At 46.8% G+C, this 23,417-nt stretch overlaps 1 protein-coding gene across 6 annotated transcripts in view; it reads left to right on the plus strand.

The window, feature by feature from the left end:
- The window catches only part of arhgap17b (Rho GTPase activating protein 17b), a 64,635-nt gene that overhangs the window by 35,419 nt on the left and 5,799 nt on the right, over positions 1-23,417 (plus strand). For 3 of the 6 annotated variants that reach the window (XM_031813833.1, XM_031813834.1, XM_031813832.1), the window contains exons 4-17: positions 7,777-7,853; positions 8,331-8,442; positions 8,541-8,617; positions 10,793-10,910; positions 14,220-14,288; positions 14,965-15,046; positions 15,825-15,952; positions 16,902-17,013; positions 19,824-19,905; positions 20,214-20,294; positions 20,418-20,531; positions 20,902-20,993; positions 21,146-21,263; positions 22,310-22,621. In XM_031813833.1, coding sequence (XP_031669693.1) covers positions 7,777-7,853; positions 8,331-8,442; positions 8,541-8,617; positions 10,793-10,910; positions 14,220-14,288; positions 14,965-15,046; positions 15,825-15,952; positions 16,902-17,013; positions 19,824-19,905; positions 20,214-20,294; positions 20,418-20,531; positions 20,902-20,993; positions 21,146-21,263; positions 22,310-22,621 — 1,574 coding nt within the window. The remainder of the gene's footprint in view (positions 1-7,776; positions 7,854-8,330; positions 8,443-8,540; positions 8,618-10,792; positions 10,911-14,219; positions 14,289-14,964; positions 15,047-15,824; positions 15,953-16,901; positions 17,014-19,823; positions 19,906-20,213; positions 20,295-20,417; positions 20,532-20,901; positions 20,994-21,145; positions 21,264-22,309; positions 22,622-23,417) is intronic. The other 3 variants (XM_031813836.1, XM_031813837.1, XM_031813835.1) reach the window with 1 other exon arrangement.

Raw genomic sequence — 23,417 nt, forward strand, 5'->3', positions numbered from 1 at the left:
TCTACCTCTCCTTCTCTACCTCTCCTTCTCTACCTCTCCTTCTCACCCCTCTCTTCTTCTTCCTTCTTTACCTCTCCTCTTGTATCTCTCCTCTCTACCTCTCCTTCTCTACCTCTCCTTCACACCTCTCCTCTTCTATCTTTCCTTCTTTACCTCTCCTCTTGTATCTCTCCTTCTCTAACCTCTCCTTCTCACCCTCCTCCCTCCTCTCCTTCTACCCTCTCTCTCTTGTATCTCTCCTTCTCTACCTCTCCTTCTCACCCTCTCCTCTCTATCTTCCTTCTTTACTTCTCCTCTTGTATCTCTCCTTCTCTCTCTCCTTCTCTACCTCTCCTTCTCACCCCCTCCTTCTCTCTCCTTCTCCCTTCTCCTCTTGTATCTCTCCTTCTCTACCTCTCCTTCTCACCCTCTTCCTCTTCTATCTTCTTCTTTACCTCTCCTTTTGTATCTCTCCTTCTCTCCTCTCCTTCTCACCCTCTCCTCTTGTACCTCTCCCTTATCTACCTCTCCTTCTCACCCTCTCCTCTTGTATCTCTCCTTATCTACCTCTCCTTCTCACCCTCTCCTCTTCTATCTTTCCTTCTCTTCCTCTTCTTCTCACCCTCCTCTTCTCTCTCCTTCTCACCCCTCCCTCTTCTCTCTCCTCTCTACCTCTCCTTCTCACCCTCTCCTCTTGTATCTCTCCTTCTCTACCTCTCCTTCTCACCCTCTCCTCTTGTATCTCTCCTTCTCTACCTCTCCTTCTCACCCTCTCCTCTTCTTCTTTCCTTCTCTTCCTCTTCTTCTCACCCTCCTCTTTCTTCTCCTTCTCACCCTCTCCTCTTCTCTCCCTCCTTCTCTACCTCACCTTCTCCCCCTCCTCTTCTCTCTCCTTCTCTACCTCTCCTTCTCACCCTCTCCTCTTAGATCTCTCCTTCTCTCTACCTCTCCTTCTCACCCTCCCCTTTCTATCTTTCCTTCTCTACCTCTCCTTCTCACCCTCTCCTCTTGTATCTCTCCTTCTCTACCTCTCCTTCTCACCCTCTTCGTTCTCACCCTCTCCTCTTGTATCTCTCCTTCTCTACCTCTCCTTCTCTACCTCTCCTTCTCACCCTCTCCTCTTGTATCTCTCCTTCTCTACCTCTCCTTCTCACCCTCTCCTTCTCACCCTCTCCTCTTCTATCTTTCCTTCTTTACCTCTCCTCTTGTATCTCTCCTTCTCTACCTCTCCTTCTCACCTCTCATCTTCTATCTTTCTTCTTTACCTCTCCTCTTGTATCTCTCCTTCTCACCTCTCCTTCTCACCCTCTCCTCTTGTATCTCTCCTTCTCTACCTCTCCTTCTCACCCTCTCCTCTTCTATCTTTCCTTCTTACCTCTCCTCTTGTATCTCTCCTTCTCACTCTCTCCTTCTCACCCTCTCCTCTTGTATCTCTCCTTCTCTACCTCTCCTTCTCACCCTCTCCTCTTCTATCTTTCCTTTCTATACCTCTCCTCTTGTATCTCTCCTTCTCCTCTCCTTCTCACCCTCTCCTCTTGTATCTCTCCTTCTCTACCTCTCCTTCTCTACCTCTCCTTCTCACCCTCCCTCTTGTATCTCTCCTTCTCTACCTCTCCTTCTCACCCTCTCCTCCTCTATCTTCCTTCTTTACCTCTCCTCTTGTATCTCTCCTTCTCACTCTCTCCTTCTCACCCTCTCCTCTTGTATCTCTCCTTCTCTACCTCTCCTTCTCTACCTCTCTTCTCACCCTCTCCTCTTGTATCTCTCCTTCTCTACCTCTCCTTCTCACCCTCTCCTCTTCTATCTTTCCTTTACCTCTCCTCTTGTATCTCTCCTTCTCACTCTCTCCTTCTCACCCTCTCCTCTTCTATCTTTCCTTCTTTACCTCTCCTCTTGTATCTCTCCTTCTCTACCTCTCCTTCTCACCCTCTCCTCTTCTATCTTTCCTTCTTTACCTCTCCTCTTGTATCTCTCCTTCTCACTCTCTCCTTCTCACCCTCTCCTCTTGTATCTCTCCTTTTCTACCTCTCCTTCTCTACCTCTCCTTCTCACCCTCTCCTCTTCTATCATTCCTTCTTTACCTCTCCTCTTGTATCTCTCCTTCTCACTCTCTCCTTCTCACCCTCTCCTCTTGTATCTCTCCTTCTCTACCTCTCCTTCTCACCCTCTCCTCTTGTATCTCTCCTTCTCTACCTCTCCTTCTCTACCTCTCCTTCTCACCCTCTCGTTCTCACCCTCTCCTCTTGTATCTCTCCTCTCTACCTCTCCTTCTCTACCTCTCCTTCTCACCCCTCTCCTCTTGTACTCTCCTTCTCTACCTCTCCTTCTCTACCTCTCCTTCTCTACCTCTCCTTCTCACTCTCCTTCTCACCCTCTCCTCTTCTATCTTTCCTTCTTACCTCTCCTCTTGTATCTCTCCTTCTCACTCTCTCCTTCTCACCCTCTCCTTCTCACCCTCTCCTCTTCTATCTTTCCTTCTTTACCTCTCCTCTTGTATCTCTCCTTCTCTACCTCTCCTTCTCTACCTCTCCTTCTCACCCTCGCGTTCTCACCCTCTCCTCTTGTATCTCTCCTTCTCTACCTCTCCTTCTCTACCTCTCCTCTCACCCTCCTCCTCTTCTATCTTCTTCTTTACCTCTGCTCTTGTATCTCTCCTTCTCTACCTCTCCTTGCTCCACCCTCTCCTCTTGTATCTTCTCCTTCTCTACCTCTCCTTCTCACCCTCTCTCTTGTATCTCTCCTTCTCTACCTCTCCTCTCACCCTCTCCTCTTCTATCTTTCCTTCTTTACCTCTCCTGTTGTATCTCTCCTTCTCACTCTCTCCTTCTCACCCTCTCCTCTTCTATCTCTCATTCTCTACCTCTCCTTCTCACCCTCCCCTCTTCTATCTGTCCTTCTCTACCTCTCCTTCTCACCCTCCCATCTTCTCTCTCCTTCTCACTCTCTCCTTCTCACCCTCTCCTCTTGTATCTCTCCTTCTCTACCTCTCCTTCTCACCCTCTCCTCTTGTATCTCTCCTTCTCTACCTCTCCTTCTCTACCTCTCCTTCTCACCCTCTCCTCTTGTATCTCTCCTTCTCTACCTCTCCTTCTCACCCTCTCCTCTTCTATCTTTCCTTCTTTACCTCTCCTCTTGTCTCTCCTTCTCACTCTCTCCTTCTCACCCTCTCCTCTTGTATTCTCTCCTTCTCTACCTCTCCTTCTCTACCTCTCCTTCTCACCCTCTCCTCTTGTATCTCTCCTTCTCTACCTCTCCTTCTCACCCTCTCCTCTTGTATCTCTCCTTCTCTACCTCTCCTTCTCACCCTCTCCTCTTGTATCTCTCCTTCTCTACCTCTCCTTCTCACCCTCTCCTTTGTATCTCTCCTTCTCTACCTCTCTTCTCACCCTCTCCTCTTCTATCTTTCCTTCTTTACCTCTCCTCTTGTATCTCTCCTTCTCACTCTCTCCTTCTCACCCTCTCCTCCTCTATTCTCCTCTTCTCTACCTCTCCTTCTCACCCTCCCCTCTTCTATCTGTCCTTCTCTACCTCTCCTTCTCACCCTCCCATCTTCTCTCTCCTTCTCACTCTCTCCTTCTCACCCTCTCCTCTTGTATCTCTCCTTCTCTACCTCTCCTTCTCACCCTCTCCTCTTGTATCTCTCCTTCTCTACCTCTCCTTCTCTACCTCTCCTTCTCACCCTCTCCTCTTGTATCTCTCCTTCTCTACCTCTCCTTCTCACCCTCTCCTCTTCTATCTTTCCTTCTTTACCTCTCCTCTTGTATCTCTCCTTCTCACTCTCTCCTTCTCACCCCTCTCCTCTTGTATCTCTCCTTCTCTACCTCTCCTTCTCTACCTCTCCTTCTCACCCTCTCCTCTTGTATCTCTCCTTCTCTACCTCTCCTTCTCACCCTCTCCTCTTGTATCTCTCCTTCTCTACCTCTCCTTCTCACCCTCTCCTCTTGTATCTCTCCTTTCTCACCCTCTCCTCTTGTATCTCTCCTTCCTACCTCTCTTCTCACCCTCTCCTTCTCTACCTCTCCTTCTCACCCTCTCCTTCTCTACCTCTCCTTCTCTACTTCTCCTTCTCACCCTCCTCTTCTATCTGTCCTTCTCTACCTCTCCTTCTCACCCTCCCCTCTTGTATCTCTCCTTCTCTACCTCTCCTTCTCTACCTCTCCTTCTCACCCTCTCCTCTTGTATCTCTCCTCTACCTCTCCTTCTCTACCTCTCCTTCTCACCCTCTCCTCTTCTATCTTTCCTTCTTACCCTCCTCTTGTATCTCTCCTTCTCTACCTCTCCTTCTCTACCTCTCCTTCTCACCCTCTCCTTCTCACCCTCTCCTTCTCTACCTCTCCTTCTCTACCTCTCCTTCTCTACCTCTCCTTCTCACCCTCTCCTCTTCTATCTTTCCTTCTTTACCTCTCCTCTTGTATCTCTCCTTCTCTACCTCTCCTTCTCTACCTCTCCTTCTCACCCTCTCCTCTTCTATCTTTCCCTTCTTTACCTCTCCTCTTGTATCTCTCCTTCTCTTACCTCTCCTTCTCACCCTCCTCTTCTCTCTCCTTCTCACCTCTCCTCTTGTATCTCTCCTTCTCTACCTCTCCTTCTCACCCTCTCCTCTTCTATCTTTCCTTCTTTACCTCTCCTCTTGTATCTCTCCTTCTCTACCTCTCCTTCTCTACCTCTCCTTCTCACCCTCCTCTTCTCTCTCCTTCTCACCTTCTCCTCTTGTATCTCTCCTTCTCTACCTCTCCTTCTCACCCTCTCCTCTTCTATCTTCCTTCTTTACCTCTCCTCTTGTATCTCTCCTTCTCTACCTCTCCTTCTCTACCTCTCCTTCTCACCCTCCTCTTCTCTCTCCTTCTCACCCTCTCCTCTTGTATCTCTCCTTCTCTACCTCTCCTTCTCACCCTCTCCTCTTGTATCTCTCCTTCTCTACCTCTCCTTCTCACCCTCTCCTCTTGTATCTCTCCTTCTCTACCTCTCCTTCTCACCCTCTCCTCTTGTATCTCTCCTTCTCTACCTCTCCTTCTCACCCTCTCCTCTTCTATCTTTCCTTCTCTTCCTCTTCTTCTCACCCTCCTCTTCTCTCTCCTTCTCACCCCTCTCTCTTCTCTCTCCTTCTCTACCTCACCTTCTCCCCCCTCCTCTTCTCTCTCCTTCTCTACCTCTCCTTCTCACCCTCTCCTCTTAGATCTCTCCTTCTCTACCTCTCCTTCTCACCCTCCCCTCTTCTATCTTTCCTTCTCTACCTCTCCTTCTCACCCTCTCCTCTTGTATCTCTCCTTCTCTACCTCTCCTTCTCACCCTCTCGTTCTCACCCTCTCCTCTTGTATCTCTCCTTCTCTACCTCTCCTTCTCTACCTCTCCTTCTCACCCTCTCCTCTTGTATCTCTCCTTCTCTACCTCTCCTTCTCACCCTCTCCTTCTCACCCTCTCCTCTTCTATCTTTCCTTCTTTACCTCTCCTCTTGTATCTCTCCTTCTCTACCTCTCCTTCTCACCCTCTCATCTTCTATATTTCCTTCTTTACCTCTCCTCTTGTATCTCTCCTTCTCACTCTCTCCTTCTCACCCTCTCCTCTTGTATCTCTCCTTCTCTACCTCTCCTTCTCACCCTCTCCTCTTCTATCTTTCCTTCTTTACCTCTCCTCTTGTATCTCTCCTTCTCACTCTCTCCTTCTCACCCTCTCCTCTTGTATCTCTCCTTCTCTACCTCTCCTTCTCTACCTCTCCTTCTCACCCTCTCCTCTTGTATCTCTCCTTCTCTACCTCTCCTTCTCACCCTCTCCTCTTCTATCTTTCCTTCTTTACCTTTCCTCTTGTATCTCTCCTTCTCATTCTCTCCTTCTCACCCTCTCCTCTTGTATCTCTCCTTCTCTACCTCTCCTTCTCACCCTCTCCTCTTCTATCTTCCTTCTTTACCTCTCCTCTTGTATCTCTCCTTCTCACTCTCTCCTTCTCACCCTCTCCTCATGTATCTCTCCTTCTCTACCTCTCCTTCTCTACCTCTCCTTCTCACCCTCTCCTCTTGTATCTCTCCTTCTCTACCTCTCCTTCTCTACCTCTCCTTCTCACCCTCTCCTCTTGTATCTCTCCTTCTCTACCTCTCCTTCTCTACCTCTCCTTCTCTACCTCTCCTTCTCACCCTCTCCTTCTCACCCTCTCCTCTTCTATCTTTCCTTCTTTACCTCTCCTCTTGTATCTCTCCTTCTCACTCTCTCCTTCTCACCCTCTCCTCTTGTATCTCTCCTTCTCTACCTCTCCTTCTCTACCTCTCCTTCTCACCCTCGCGTTCTCACCCTCTCCTCTTGTATCTCTCCTTCTCTACCTCTCCTTCTCTACCTCTCCTTCTCACCCTCTCCTCTTCTATCTTTCCTTCTTTACCTCTGCTCTTGTATCTCTCCTTCTCTACCTCTCCTTCTCACCCTCTCCTCTTGTATCTCTCCTTCTCTACCTCTCCTTCTCACCCTCTCCTCTTGTATCTCTCCTTCTCTACCTCTCCTTCTCACCCTCTCCTCTTGTATCTCTCCTTCTCTACCTCTCCTTCTCACCCTCTCCTCTTCTATCTTTCCTTCTTTACCTCTCCTCTTGTATCTCTCCTTCTCACTCTCTCCTTCTCACCCTCTCCTCTTGTATCTCTCCTTCTCTACCTCTCCTTCTCTACCTCTCCTTCTCACCCTCTCCTCTTGTATCTCTCCTTCTCTACCTCTCCTTCTCTACCTCTCCTTCTCACCCTCTCGTTCTCACCCTCTCCTCTTGTATCTCTCCTTCTCTACCTCTCCTTCTCTACCTCTCCTTCTCACCCTCTCCTCTTGTATCTCTCCTTCTCTACCTCTCCTTCTCTACCTCTCCTTCTCTACCTCTCCTTATCTACCTCTCCTTCTCACCCTCTCCTTCTCACCCTCTCCTCTTCTATCTTTCCTTCTTTACCTCTCCTCTTGTATCTCTCCTTCTCACTCTCTCCTTCTCACCCTCTCCTCTTGTATCTCTCCATCTCTACCTCTCCTTCTCACCCTCTCGTTCTCACCCTCTCCTCTTGTATCTCTCCTTCTCTACCTCTCCTTCTCTACCTCTCCTTCTCACCCTCTCCTCTTCTATCTTTCCTTCTTACCTCTCCTCTTGTATCTCTCCTTCTCTACCTCTCCTTCTCTACCTCTCCTTCTCACCCTCTCCTCTTCTATCTTTCCTTCTTTACCTCTCCTCCTTCTCAGGGAGAAGTGTTGTGAACAGCTCTTACCTCGAACTCAGACATCCACATGAACCATATACTAATGTCAATGAAAGATGTGCAATTAATGTAATTTTGAGTTATTTCATGGTAGGGTTTGAGCGCTAGAGAAGTTCCCCAAGTTAGCCGTCATCTCAACGTTCTCTCTCCTCTGCAATCACTGCACAGCATGTCTCAGTAAATAGAGGACAGACATGTGGAGTAGGCCTCTCCAAATACTCCACTATCTTTCCAATCCTCTGTTAGCCAGACCCGCCCCAGTGATGCAACATTACTGATATGACTGGCATTACTGTCATTACTTTCACTGCAGAATTGTCTCCTTATCTCGTGTTCGATACATGGACCTTTATAATTCCAAATAGACTTGCCCAGAACTGGCTGAGAGTTTGTGTTTCGAGGGGTGGACACTTCGCTAGTCTCATTAGTACATTTTCTAACACGTCTCCCCCCAGAACTTAGAGCATCTGACGCATAATACAACATTTTAGTTCTGGGTGTCCGAGATGAATGATGATACAGTAACATGTCTTGTGTTGAGCAATATAACTACAAATCCCATGATGCCTTGTATTTCCTGCCACAGAAAAAGCTCCCTCTGACAGCGCTGTCCCAGGCCATGCAGGATGGAGGAAGCCAGCTGGGGGAGGAGTCACTGATTGGGTGAGTGTGGAGCAATGACAGCAGACATGTATGGGGCTGGTTTCCCAGGTACAATGGAGATTCTCCATGCTTCTTAGTCCAAGACCAGGCTACATCTGTGTTTGGCAAACCAGACAATGATATCTATGGTTTGAACATGGTTTCTACATGTTCAACATGCAGATTCAGAAAGATTCAGTTAGGGAAGTTAGTCCATAAGCACAGAACATGATGAGATCCCAGGACTAAACTAGTGAGAGTTAGTTATACAGGGATGGATATGGTTGTTTAAAAGGCCCCAAATGTGTTTGTGGTATTCCTACAATACATATTACTCTCAGCTTCACGGTGATAACGGTCTCTCTCTTTCTCTCTGTTAATCTGTGTGTGTGTGTGTGTGTGTGTGTGTGTGTGTGTGTGTGTGTGTGTGTGTGTGTGTGTGTGTGTGTGTGTGTGTGTGTGTGTGTGTGTGTGTGTGTGTGTGTGTGTGTGTGGCAGTAAGATGATGGATGTGTGTGGGGAGGCAGAGAGCAGACTAGCGTCTGAGCTGATGCAACACGAGGTGCAGCTAGAGAGAGACATCCTGGAACCTCTCAACCAGCTAGCAGAGGTGACCACCAACGCTCTCCATATCTTACCCTGGCATTGATAACACTGAGCATACTAATGATAATGACACCATTTATGATCTCTCCTATACCTACCCAGGTGGACATTCCCAACATCCTGAGACAGAGGAAACAGCTGGCTAAGCTAGTCCTAGACTATGACTCAGCCAGAGCCAGGTACTCTACTAGAACCCCAGAGCCAGTTACTAGTCTAGAACCCCAGAGCCAGGTACTGTATTAGAACCCCAGAGCCAGCTACTGGACTAGAACCCCAGAGCCAGCTACTGGACTAGATCCCCAGAGCCAGTTACTGGACTAGAACCCCAGAGCCAGTCACTGGACTAGAACCCCAGAGCCAGCTACTGGACTAGAACCCCAGAGCCAGCTACTGGACTAGAACCCCAGAGCCAGCTACTGGACTAGAACCCCAGAGCCAGCTACTGGACTAGAACCCCAGAGCCAGCTACTGGACTAGAACCCCAGAGCCAGCTACTGGACTAGAACCCCAGAGCCAGCTACTGGACTAGAACCCCAGAGCCAGCTACTGGACTAGAACCCCAGAGCCAGCTACTGGACTAGAACCCCAGAGCCAGCTACTGGACTAGAACCCCAGAGCCAGCTACTGGACTAGAACCCCAGAGCCAGCTACTGGACTAGAACCCCAGAGCCAGCTACTGGACTAGAACCCCAGAGCTAGCTACTGGACTAGAACCCCAGAGCTAGCTACTGGACTAGAACCCCAGAGCCAGCTACTGGACTAGAACCCCAGAGCCAGCTACTGGACTAGAACCGGGGCGGCAGTGTAGCCTAGTGGTTAGAGCATTGGACTAGTAACCGAAAGGTTGCAAGTTCAAATCCCCGAGCTGACAAGGTACAAAATCTGTCGTTCTGCCCTTGAACAGGCAGTTAACCCACTGTTCCTAGGCCGTCATTGAAAATAAGAATTTGTTCTTAACTGACTTGCCTAGTTAAATAAAGGTATAAAAAAATATATTTAAAAAACCCAGAGCCAGCTACTGGACTAGAACCCCAGAGCCAGCTACTGGACTAGAACCCCAGAGCCAGCTACTGGACTAGAACCCCAGAGCCAGCTACTGGACTAGAAACCCAGAGCCAGCTACTGGACTAGAAACCCAGAGCCAGCTACTGGACTAGAACCCCAGAGCCAGTCACTGGACTAGAACCCCAGAGCCAGCTACTGGACTAGAACCCCAGAGCCAGCTACTGGACTAGAAACCCAGAGCCAGCTACTGGACTAGAACCCCAGTGCCAGCTACTGGACTAGAAACCCAGAGCCAGCTACTGGACTAGAAACCCAGAGCCAGCTACTGGACTAGAAACCCAGAGCCAGCTACTGGACTAGAACCCCAGAGCCAGCTACTGGACTAGAAACCCAGAGCCAGCTACTGGACTAGAAACCCAGAGCCAGCTACTGGACTAGAAACCCAGAGCCAGCTACTGGACTAGAACCCCAGAGCCAGCTACTGGACTAGAACCCCAGTGCCAGCTACTGGACTAGAAACCCAGAGCCAGCTACTGGACTAGAAACCCAGAGCCAGCTACTGGACTAGAAACCCAGAGCCAGCTACTGGACTAGAAACCCAGAGCCAGCTACTGGACTAGAAACCCAGAGCCAGCTACTGGACTAGAAACCCAGAGCCAGCTACTGGACTAGAAACCCAGAGCCAGCTACTGGACTAGAAACCCAGAGCCAGCTACTGGACTAGAAACCCAGAGCCAGCTACTGGACTAGAAACCCAGAGCCAGCTACTGGACTAGAAACCCAGAGCCAGCTACTGGACTAGAAACCCAGAGCCAGCTACTGGACTAGAAACCCAGAGCCAGCTACTGGACTAGAAACCCAGAGCCAGCTACTGGACTAGAAACCCAGAGCCAGCTACTGGACTAGAAACCCAGAGCCAGCTACTGGACTAGAAACCCAGAGCCAGCTACTGGACTAGAAACCCAGAGCCAGCTACTGGACTAGAACCCCAGAGCCAGCTACTGGACTAGAAACCCAGAGCCAGCTACTGGACTAGAAACCCAGAGCCAGCTACTGGACTAGAAACCCAGAGCCAGCTACTGGACTAGAAACCCAGTGCCAGCTACTGGACTAGAAACCCAGAGCCAGCTACTGGACTAGAAACCCAGAGCCAGCTACTGGACTAGAAACCCAGAGCCAGCTACTGGACTAGAAACCCAGAGCCAGCTACTGGACTAGAAACCCAAAAATTAAAAAATACATGTTTTTATTTTGCAAAAGTTGTATGTGCATTTCTCAAGTAAAGATCTATGTTCACACATAGATGAGACAAAGTTCCACATCTCCATTATATTTTATTTTTGTTCCAGGTGGTTGCAGGCAAGCAAGTCTATTCACTTTTCCACCAACTACCAGGCCACGGCCGCCAAGGTTGAGACTCTCAAAGACGAGATGGACGAGGCCCTGAACAAAGTGGAGATGTGTAAGGTACTGTAGGTAGTATTCATCGCTAGCAACATGCATACTGTAGTAACAAGACTCTGGAGAAACGCTGTTGTTTTATAGATTGATTTGGGATAAAAACAGAACAGCTGTTTTTTACAGATTGATTCACCATATCAAGTGTCTCCACTGAAATCATGTCAACATGTATTTACTTTCATAGTGTATTGAACTGATATCATTTATCATTTAAGGGAGAGGATGTAATGGGAGGGCAAAGTGGTACACATACAGTAGAGGATGTAATGGGAGGGCAAAGTGGTACACATACAGTAGAGGATGTAATGGGAGGGCAAAGTGATGCACATACAGTAGAGGATGTAATGGGAGGGCAAAGTGGTACACATACAGTAGAGGATGTAATGGGAGGGCAAAGTGGTACACATACAGTAGAGGATGTAATGGGAGGGCAAAGTGGTACACATACAGTAGAGGATGTAATGGGAGGGCAAAGTGGTACACATACAGTAGAGGATGTAATGGGAGGGCAAAGTGGTACACATACAGTAGAGGATGTAATGGGAGGGCAAAGTGGTACACATACAGTAGAGGATGTAATGGGAGGGCAAAGTGGTAGAAGTAGGTTTCCAGGGAATTTTGCAGGTTTCCAGCACTATGAAAAAACTCAGTATAAAGGAAAGTCTAGGGACAATACAGGGCAGCATGAGAGCACACACTCCTGATATTCCCAGTATTCCTAGATGACCTTGGGGCATTGGGAATACCTTCCTGCTCTAATGACTGGAGGTAAAGTTGAAAAGATGGCGGCATATTCCAGCTAAGGCTTCTTAATCATGACAGGATCACATCTGATGACCTGGCTGAACAGAGGGTTATTATGACAGGTATGAACAGGGGGTTATTGTGACAGGTATGAACAGAGGGTTATTGTGACAGGTATGAACAGAGGGTTATTGTGACAGGGGTATGAACAGAGGGTTATTGTGACAGGGGTATGAACAGGGGGTTATTGTGACAGGGGTATGAACAGAGGGTTATTGTGACAGGGGTATGAACAGGGGGTTATTGTGACAGGGGTATGAACAGGGGGTTATTGTGACGGGGGTATGAACAGGGGGTTATTGTGACAGGGGTATGAACAGAAGGTTATTGTGACAGGTATGAACAGAGGGTTATTGTGACAGGTATGAACAGAGGGTTATTGTGACAGGGGTATGAACAGAGGGTTATTGTGACAGGGGTATGAACAGGGGGTTATTGTGACAGGGGTATGAACAGAGGGTTATTGTGACAGGGGTATGAACAGGGGGTTATTGTGACAGGGGTATGAACAGGGGGTTATTGTGACGGGGGTATGAACAGGGGGTTATTGTGACAGGGGTATGAACAGGGGGTTATTGTGACAGGGGTATGAACAGGGGGTTATTGTGACGGGGGTATGAACAGAAGGTTATTGTGACGGGTATGAACAGGGGGTTATTGTGACAGGGGTATGAACAGGGGGTTATTGTGACGGGGGTATGAACAGAAGGTTATTGTGACAGGGGTATGAACAGAGGGTTATTGTGACAGGGGTATGAACAGAAGGTTATTGTGACAGGTATGAACAGAAGGTTATTGTGACAGGTATGAACAGAAGGTTATTGTGACAGGGGTATGAACAGAAGGTTATTGTGACAGGTATGAACAGAAAGTTATTGTGACAGGTATGAACAGAAGGTTATTGTGACAGGGGTATGAACAGAAGGTTATTGTGACAGGTTTGAACAGAAGGTTATTGTGACGGGTATGAACAGAAGGTTATTGTGACAGGGGTATGAACAGAAGGTTATTGTGACACGGGTATGAACAGAAGGTTATTGTCACGGGTTTGAACAGAAGGTTATTGTGACAGGTATGAACAGAAGGTTATTGTGACAGGGGTTTGAACAGAAGGTTATTGTGACACGGGTATGAACAGAAGGTTATTGTGACAGGGGTATGAACAGAAGGTTATTGTGACAGGGGTATGAATAGAAGGTTATTGTGACAGGGTTATGAACAGAAGGTTATTGTGACAGGTATGAACAGAAGGTTATTGTGACGGGTTTGAACAGAAGGTTATTGTGACAGGTATGAACAGAAGGTTATTGTGACAGGTATGAACAGAAGGTTATTGTGACAGGTATGAACAGAAGGTTATTGTGACAGGTATGAACAGAAGGTTATTGTGACAGGGGTATGAACAGAAGGTTATTGTGACAGGGGTATGAACAGAAGGTTATTGTGACAGGTATGAACAGAAGGTTATTGTGACAGGTATGAACAGAAGGTTATTGTGACGGGTTTGAACAGAAGGTTATTGTGACAGGTATGAACAGAAGGTTATTGTGACAGGTATGAACAGAAGGTTATTGTGACAGGGGTATGAACAGAAGGTTATTGTGACAGGTATGAACAGAAGGTTATTGTGACAGGGGTATGAACAGAAGGTTATTGTGACAGGGGTATGAACAGAAGGTTATTGTGACAGGTATGAACAGAAGGTTATTGTGACAGGTATGAACAGAAGGTTATTGTGACAGGGGTATGAACAGAAGGTTATTGTGACGGGTTTGAACAGAAGGTTATTGTGACGGGTATGAACAGAAGGTTATTGTGACATGTATGAACAGAAGGTTATTGTGACAGGGGTATGAACAGAAGGTTATTGTGACAGGTTTGAACAGAAGGTTATTGTGACAGGGGTATGAACAGAAGGTTATTGTGACAGGTATGAACAGAAGGTTATTGTGACGGGGGTTTGAACAGAAGGTTATTGTGACGGGGGTATGAACAGAAGGTTATTGTGACGGGTATGAACAGAAGGTTATTGTGACGGGGGTATGAACAGAAGGTTATTGTGACGGGGGTTTGAACAGAAGGTTATTGTGACGGGGGTATGAACAAAAGGTTATTGTGACAGGTATGAACAGAAGGTTATTGTGAAAGGTATGAACAGAAGGTTATTGTGACAGGGGTATGACCAGAAGGTTATTGTGACGGGTATGAACAGAAGGTTATTGTGACATGTATGAACAGAAGGTTATTGTGACAGGTATGAACAGAAGGTTATTGTGAAAGGTATGAACAGAAGGTTATTGTGACAGGTATGAACAGAAGGTTATTGTGACAGGGGTTTGAACAGAAGGTTATTGTGACAGGGGTATGAACAGAAGGTTATTGTGACGGGTTTGAACAGAAGGTTATTGTGACAGGGGTTTGTCATGTAGACCCACTTCTGACCCAATCAGAAGTGGGTCTACACCACATTTAGAGGGACAAGATGCTGATGTTCACGTCTTCCTTCCTCAGGACCAGCTGTCTGCTGACATGTATAACTTCTCCTCCAAGGAGGGCGACTACGCCCGATACTATGTTATTGTGAGTATCCTTCATCCTGACTATATCATAACATCATCATTTCCTTCAGATCACATTTTACCCACATTAGCTCATCATTTGAAATGTTAATTTACAGTAGGGTAGTATTGGATTGAATAACTTTCTTGACCCCCAGGGAATTTAATGTGTGGCATTTGGAATAAATTGAATGTGATACAATATAAATGTGTGTGATGCCATGTGAATGTGTGTGATGCCATGTGAATGTGTGTGATGCCATGTGAATGTGTGTGATGCCATGTGAATGTGTGTGATGTCATGTGAATGTGTGTGATGCCATGTGAATGTGTGTGATGCCATGTGAATGTGTGTGATGCCATGTGAATGTGTGTGATGCCATGTGAATGTGTGTGATGTCATGTGAATGTGTGTGATGTCATGTGAACGTGTGTGATGCCATGTGAATGTGTGTGATGCCATGTGAATGTGTGTGATGCCATGTGAATGTGTGTGATGCCATGTGAATGTATGTGATGCCATGTGAATGTGTGTGATGCCATGTGAATGTGTGTGATGCCATGTGAATGTGTGTGATGCCATGTGAATGTGTGTGATGCCATGTGAACGTGTGTGATGCCATGTGAATGTGTGTGATGCCATGTGAACATGTGTGATGCCATGTGAATGTGTGTGATGCCATGTGAACGTGTATCAGTTGGTAGAGGCCCAGGCTGACTACCACAGGAGGTCTCTGGCTGCTCTGGAAGGAGTCCTGCCGACCATACAGGCACAGAACGGTAAAGGAAACCTTAATGAATCAAAACCTGTTAACAATTTTTTTTGATAAAATACAAAACATTAATGTTTTTCCCCTGAAAGAATAAATTCAGCTGAATGTTGATTCAAAATGCTTTCTCACTTCATGCAATGAATGTTCTGACTGCATCACCTTGGTCAGATATGTTTTACCTCTAACCAGTAGTCTCTTTCATTTCAAAGCCACTATTCACAAAGCACAGCCAACTGTTCATGTCATGTTAAGTAGGATACCGAGTCTGATAAAGGTTTGATATAAAAATATAAAATCTTAAGTGACTTTACTGGCGTCGGTTTGTTAAGTCTTGGCTCTTCATTTCCTTAGCAGTAAAACAAAGAGGTGCTAATGAGCAGTTTTTCTCTGACTTAATGAAATAGGAATTAGATTGAATCAGGTTAAATTAGATTTGAGTGAAAATGGCTCTATTGTCTTAACATCTACAGTCACATCTGGGCCGGTATCCCCCTGTCTGTATAAAGCTGATTCATTATGAACTGAAAGGCTAAACTGATCCTAGATCAGCAGTCCTACTCTGAGCGCTTTTTGAATAGAGGCCCTGGTCTCACTCTGGAACAGATCAATTAATGACATGTGCTAAGATGCAGTTGGTTATTAGTGAGCAATCGGTTCATCTGTTAGTCGTGCTCTAAAATGACAGGAATAACCTAGCAGTCAGAACAGAATCTTTGTTTCCTCACATACGGTTCATGATAATGAAACTGACCTACGCTGGCGGCCATGTTGTGCCCTGTGTACAGACTCATGGATGGAGAAGCCTGCGTACGGCACGGCTCTGGAAGAGCACCTGAAGAGGAGTAACCGTGAGATCGCCCTGCCCTTAGAGGCCTGTGTCATGATGCTGCTGGAGACTGGCATGAAGGAGGAGGTAACCATCACCATGACAATGATGAGGAAAAGAATGGACTAGCGCAGGGATCAACTAGATCTATTCTTGAGTGGATGGTCAGGGGGCCAGAATAGAATTACAAATCATTTGTAGACTGCAGATTGACCGCAAGAAGCCCAAACAGATATAATATTGGACTAAAACATCATTTCAAACCTTGCTTACATTTGTATACGATCAATTGTAGTATATCTCTTCATTATGTGTGGGAATACTTTGGAACAGATTTCCAAAATGAAAAACACTTGGAGCTGATTTGCTGGTGTTTCTACAGTCTTTCAGGACAATTCAAATCATTTGGACCGCGGGCCGCCAGTTGGGTAACCCTGGGCTAGTGTTTTTATATTGCTTCTCACTAGGTCTCATTTCACTACTAGTTATTGAGGGTAAGTCACCCTATCCATATCTAATGTGTAGCAAACTACCCACTCCTTTATGATCAAGACCAACATGTTACAGACAGAAGACTAGGCAATTGCCATTTCACACACATGCTGAGTAAGAGCCTACGGTCTGGTACTGATGATGTGGTCTGGTTCTTTGGTTGGTTAACCAGCCTCGTGCCTCGGAGGGAGGCTTTCAACTGTAACACTTTCCTTTCTTTTTATACAGTCAGAACTGTTGTTGCAAATATCTTTCGCTCAACCTCAAAGACTCATATTTCTAGATGTGATATGATGGTATCTATTTTCTCCCTCCTTCCTTGTCTCAGTCATACCCAAACCAGACGGCCTTCTCTAATTTTAGAACAGAAAGTAGACATCCATTTCCCCCTCAAAGAGCTTCTCAATTCAATGCAAGTTGGCATTTTTCCTCATTTATATTTGTATCTAACTGTGGTTAGTTTGTTGAACCAGTTCTAATTTTCTATGAAGAAAAAAACATTTGTAAACTTTAAGACTTTAAAAGTGTATCTCTCTCTTCTCAGGGTCTGTTCCGAATCGCTGCTGGGGCCTCCAAACTAAAGAAGCTGAAGGCAGCGCTGGACTGTTCCACCTCCCAGTTAGAGGAGTTTTACTCCGACCCCCATGCTGTAGCTGGTATGACCCATTTCCCTTACATAACTCATTAAAGTTGTTTTCGTTCCCCTTTACTCTCAATAGTCTATGCAGGGGTTGATTTTGGGGGTGCAGAGTAGAAGACAATACAATCTGCAATCTTTGGATTTGAGACCGTATTCAGTCCAGTGGTGTATATTTGAGTTGAAAATTATCATGTATCCTGCTATGCCCTCCCGACGAGCCATCAAACAGGCAAAGCGCCAACATCGGGCTAAGATTGAATCGTACTACACCGGCTCCGACACTCAGGAAGCACAGCCGCTAGCTGCCCAGTGACATGAGCCTACCAGACGAGCGAAATCACTTCTATTCTCGCTTCGAGGCAAGCAATACTGAGGCATGCATGAGAGCATCAGCTGTTCCGGACAACCGTGTGATCACACTCTCCGTAGCCGACGTGAGTAAGACCTTTAAACAGGTCAACATTCACAAGCCTGCGGGGCCAGACGGATTACCAGGATGTGTACTCCGGGCATGTGCTGACCAACTGGCAGGTGTCATTTTCAACATGTCCCTGATTGAGTAATACCAACATGTTTCAAGCAGACCACCATAGTCCCTGTGCCCAAGAACACTAAGGCAACCTGCCTAAATGACTACAGATCCGAGGCACTCAAGTCCATAGCCATGAAGAGCTTTGAAAGGCTGGTAATTGCTCACATCAACACCATTATCCCAGAAACCCTAGACCCACTGCAATTTGCATACCGCCCAAACAGATCCACAGATGATGCAATCTCTATTGCACTCCACACTGCCCTTTCCCACCTGGACAAAAGGAATACCTACATGAGAATGCTATTCATTGACTACAACTCAGGATTCAACGCCATAGTACTCTCAAAGCTCATCACTAAGCTAAGGATCCTGGGACTAAACACCTCCCTCTGCAACTGGATCCTGGACTTCCTCACGGGCTGCCCCCAGGTGGTGAGGGTAGGTAGCAACACATCTGCCATGCTGATCCACAACACTGGAGTCCCTCAGGGGTGCGTGCTCAGTCCCCTCCTGTACTCCCTGTTCACCCACGACTGCGTGGCCAGGTACAACTCCAACACCATCATTAAGTTTGCAGACGACACAACAGTGGTAGGCCTGATCACCGACAACGACGAGACAGCCTATAGGAAGGAGGTTAGAGACCTGGCTAGGTGGTGCCAAGAATAATAACCTATCCCTCAATGTAACCAAGACTAAGGAGATGATTGTGGACTACAGGAAAAGGAGGACCGAGCACCACCCCATTCTCATCGACGGGGCTGTAGTGGAGCAGGTTGAAAGCTTCAAGTTCCTTGGTGTCCACTTCACCAACAAACTAGAGTTGTCCAAGCACACCAAGACAGTCGTAAAGAGGGTACGACCCAGTACATCACTGGGGCCAAGCTTCCTGCCATCCAGGATCTCTATACCAGGCAGTGTCAGAGGAAGGCCCTAAAAATTGTCAAAGACCCCACCCCAGTCATAGACTGTTCTCTCTACTACCGCAAGGCAAGCGGTACCGTACTGCCAGTCTAGGACCAAAATCCTTCTCAACAGCTTTTACCCCCAAGCCACGAGACTCCTGAACAGGTATTCAAATGGCTACCCGGACTATTTGCATTGTGTGTGTGTGTGTGTGTGTGTGTGTGTGTGTGTGTCCCAACCCCTCTTTACACTGCTGCTACTCTGTTTATCAAATATGCATAGTCACTTTAACCATCCCTACATGTACATGCTACCTCAATCAGCCGGACTAACCAGTGTCTGTATATAGCCTCACTACTGTTATTATTCTCTGTCTTTTTACTGTTGTTTTTTATTTCCTTATCTATTGTTCAATTATTTCCTCTTGTTTACTTACATGTTTTACTGTTGGTTAGGGCCTGTAAGTAAGCATTTCACTGTAAGGTCTACACCTGTTGGTTAGGGCCTGTAAGTAAGCATTTCACTGTAAGGTCTACACCTGTTGGTTAGGGCCTGTAAGTAAGCATTTCACTGTAAGGTCTACACCTGTTGGTTAGGGCCTGTAAGTAAGCATTTCACTGTAAGGTCTACACCTGTTGGTTAGGGCCTGTAAGTAAGCATTTCACTGTAAGGTCTACACCTGTTGGTTAGGGCCTGTAAGTAAGCATTTCACTGTAAGGTCTACACCTGTTGGTTAGGGCCTGTAAGTAAGCATTTCACTGTAAGGTCTACACCTGTTGTATTTGGCGCACGTGACAAATACACTTTGATTTGATTTTAGGAGGACAGTCCCACCACGTCCAAAAGCACAATTGAACCCCATTCAGTTCATGTACTATAATGAACCATATTTGTGGTTGTGTTGTCTCTGTCCAGGAGCTCTGAAGTCCTACCTCAGAGAGCTGCCTGAACCCCATTCAGTTCATGTACTATAATGAACCATATTTGTGGTTGTGTTGTCTCTGTCCAGGAGCTCTGAAGTCCTACCTCAGAGAGCTGCCTGAACCCCATTCAGTTCATGTACTATAATGAACCATATTTGTGGTTGTGTTGTCTCTGTCCAGGAGCCCTGAAGTCCTACCTCAGAGAGCTGCCTGAACCCCATTCAGTTCATGTACTATAATGAACCATATTTGTGGTTGTGTTGTCTCTGTCTATGAGCCCTGAAGTCCTACCTCAGAGAGCTGCCTGAACCCCATTCAGTTCATGTACTATAATGAACCATATGTGTGGTTGTGTTGTCTCTGTCCAGGAGCCCTGAAGTCCTACCTCAGAGAGCTGCCTGAACCCCATTCAGTTCATGTACTATAATGAACCATATGTGTGGTTGTGTTGTCTCTGTCCAGGAGCTCTGAAGTCCTACCTCAGAGAGCTGCCTGAACCCCTTTTGACCTTCTCACTGTATGATGAGTGGACACAAGCCTCCAAGTAAGACTACTACATATCCACCTGTACGCAATGATTCACTGTCCACAAATACACTGGAGAATATACTCTTCACACTCTGCAGTGAAACACTTTTCAAGACCATGCTCGTATTCACTAGGCACAAAACAGCAGAAAACGGAACGAAACGCGGATTTGGCAAATAATGAATCGTTTTTTGTGTTTTCCGTTGCAAAGCGTTTTGCTATGGTGTGCCCTAATGAATACGACCCAAACCCAACAAGTGTTTATTATAGAGACTGTGAGACATTGTACCATCTTATTTGGGTATGTAATGTTGTGTTGTACAGTGTGTCTGACCCAGACAGGAGGCTTCAGGCTTTGTGGGTGGCATGTGACGGTTTGCCAAAGAACCACAAGGCCAACTTCAGGTGAGTGTCAATGTTGGAAACATAACCGTCCACCATTGGAATTATATGCTCCCAAAAGTGATTTATTTATGAGATGCACACAAGGTCTATGGTTAAATACCCCATTTGGGATTTTGTTTGCAGGTATCTGGTAAAGTTCCTAGCCAAGCTGGCCCAGGACAGTGAGGTGAATAAGATGACTCCCAGTAACATCGCCATAGTGCTGGGACCCAACCTGCTCTGGTCCAAGACTGAGGGGTGAGTAATACACATCCATCCCATGCATCAAAAAGAAAGGACCAAGGCACTCTTCATATAATTCATAACACTTCCTGTATTTGTATGGCATGTTCAATGGAAACAAAGATAACACATTTAGAATCTTTGTTTTCAAGTGCCTTGGTCCTCCTTTCTTTTTGATGACCCATTTACCCCTTTTACCAAAGAGCACCTTCTGTCTACAAAAAGCGACCATTGTGTACCTTAGCTGTGCTTCCCTGTCTACTTATTTCTACAAATCCATCCCTTCATTTGAGGTGAACAATTAGCATTGGTAGTGTTGTACATTAGTTAATTTAGCTTGATGTTTCATTGATCTTGATCTCTGTCTCTCCACCTCTTTCCTCAGGACTCTGGCAGAGATGGCTGCTGCTACCTCGGTCCATGTGGTGGCCATCATAGAACCCATCATTCAGCACGCTGACTGGTTCTTCCCAGATGGTAAGAGACCTCTACTTGAACCTGGGAGGGATTGTGTTACAGAAGGTCTTTATCTAAGTGACTATGTTACTCCTAAGTTACTCCTCACGTGACATAGAACAGGAAATGCCTGTTGTCTTGTTTGCTGACCTCTGTGTTTCACTTCTCACCAGACGTGGACTTTAACGTGTCGGGCATGTTTGTGGCCATGACCCCTGAACCTGACCCAGGCCCTTTCGAGAGGCGACGCCCCGGAAGCCTGGTGGACGGGGACACTCCCCGCAAAGACAGGTACCTGTCCTACCCCCGTAGCAGCCCCCGTCCCAGCCCAGGTTTCAGCATCCATGCCCGGACACTGACCAGGCAGGAGTCCAGGGGGGCAGCGGCAGTGTCAGCCCTCTATGTAGTGGCTGACGAGTCCATCACAGTCAAGGAAACGCCCGCTGGGGAGCAGGAACAGCCAATACCACTGCCTTCTTAATAAAGTCCAAGCTATACCCTAGGAGACAGTTTGTGAATCCAGAATCCCAGTTTGTGAAAGTCCATTCTAATGTGTTTGTGTGTGTTTTAACACTACAGTATTACCGATGTGTAAGATGATTGAAGAAACAAACCAATAAAATGTGTGTTTAAACCGAGGCCAGCGGTGAACGTGATGAATAAGCACACTTTTATTCACCTAAGAATTGTTCTTAAATTTAACACATTGTTTCAGGAGATATAAGGATTAACCCTCACTTGTCTTGAATTGAATCACACTTTTATCAAGCTGTGTCACCATTCTGAAATAGGAAACAATGTTTAACACGTTGAACCCCTTATATGCCACCTCTATTAAAGCCTAGGTTTTAGGTTACTGGTTGTGTGTTTTGTCACTATTCTGTTGTCAAGCTGTAAGAAATGGAAGGAGCTCAAAGTTCACTAGTTCAAAGCTCACTTGAACTAGAATCATGTGATCTCTGCTTCAGTAAAGGCCTTTGGTTAATACCTCATTCTTCTCTCTCTCTCTCTCTGGAGTGGTCTCTCTTTTAACTGTCTTTCTGTCAGTCCCTGTCTCTTTGTCTGTCTCTGTCATTCTGTCTCTCTCTGTCTCTCCTCTCTGTCTCTCTCTCTGTCTCTCCTCTCTGTCTCTGTCTCTGTGTCTGTCTCTCTCCTCTCTGTCTCTGTCATTCTGTCTCTCTCTGTCTCTGTGTCTGTCTCTCTCCTCTCGGTCTCTCTCTCTGTCTCTGTGTCTGTCTCTCTCCTCTCGGTCTCTCTCTCTCTCTGTCTCTCACCTCTCTGATGTTGTCATCGGTGTGTCTTCACCCCTCACTCTCTCCCCTCTCCCCTCTGTATAGCCCCGCTCCTAACAAACTGGGCGACCCCACCCCCACCCCACGTAGAGCTGCCACTCTAAATAGAAAACAGCACCATCATGCTTCTTCGCCCACCTTCCAGCCCCCTCTACCACCGCCAGAGGCTGGAGGAGTCACCCAGACCCAGCCTGTGGCTGAGCCCCAGACCCAGGAGCAAACTCTGTGTGGGAGTACAGAGGCTGGCCAGCCTGGCCTGGCTGGGGGGGGTGGGGGTCAGGGTGGGGCACCAGAGGTCCAGGTGGCCACAGGGCAGCAGCCTCTGCCTCTTACCCAGCACAGCGCTGAGGAGAATAGGTAAGGAGGAAGCAGAAACTGAGTCCCTCCCCTCCCGTCACCAATCAGCCAAACAGAAACCAGAAGGTTACGCGCCGCCCTGCTGGCGATCCTGATTGATCAACCTACAGCTACTCACTCTGTCATTGACCTTTGTGTTTGCTTGTCCCATATTGTTCTATGCAGGCTGATACTGTGTGTTGTAATCACACCCAATGAAATCAAGTATGCTGTAAATCAAACCGATGTCCCAAAGCCAATGATTTAGCTGTTTTTTGAAAGGCCTCTCCTAGTGATCCAGGAAGCAGCTTTGTTATTGGTGCTTGTCTATTGTCCTATCCCTTCCCAGACAGGGGGCTGGTCCTGCTCCCTCAAGTGTCTGCCTTCCTACCAGCCTTCCTAAATATTTGTCTGTCCAGACCGTTCATGTGGCTGTCTGTTGGTCAGCCCTCCCCCAAGCATGCATACCTGTCTGCTTTGGCGTTTCATGTAGTTGTCTAATGTTTGCTTTGGGATTGTCCCAAACTCTTGACTCACACCCCTCTGGTTTACCATGCTGGTATCATCCCAAGCAGGCTTGGTACTCCTGCTCTGGTTATCCTCAATGCATGTGCAACTGTAATTACCTTCCTTGAATGAACTTCCTGTGTTTCCTGTAGTGTTTTTGCATCTGTTTTGTGTCAGTTGGAAACACACTGTGATTTGAGAGATGTAATTGTCTTTAATCTTTCCATGTTATGATTTGACTCATGTAACTGGCTACTTTATACATGATTGCCAAGGAAGTAACTAACCCTGACCTGTGATGCAGTTTTTG

The sequence above is a fragment of the Oncorhynchus kisutch genome, unplaced genomic scaffold, assembly GCF_002021735.2.
Source record: "Oncorhynchus kisutch isolate 150728-3 unplaced genomic scaffold, Okis_V2 Okis06b-Okis10b_hom, whole genome shotgun sequence".
Classification (NCBI taxonomy): Eukaryota; Metazoa; Chordata; class Actinopteri; order Salmoniformes; family Salmonidae; genus Oncorhynchus; species Oncorhynchus kisutch.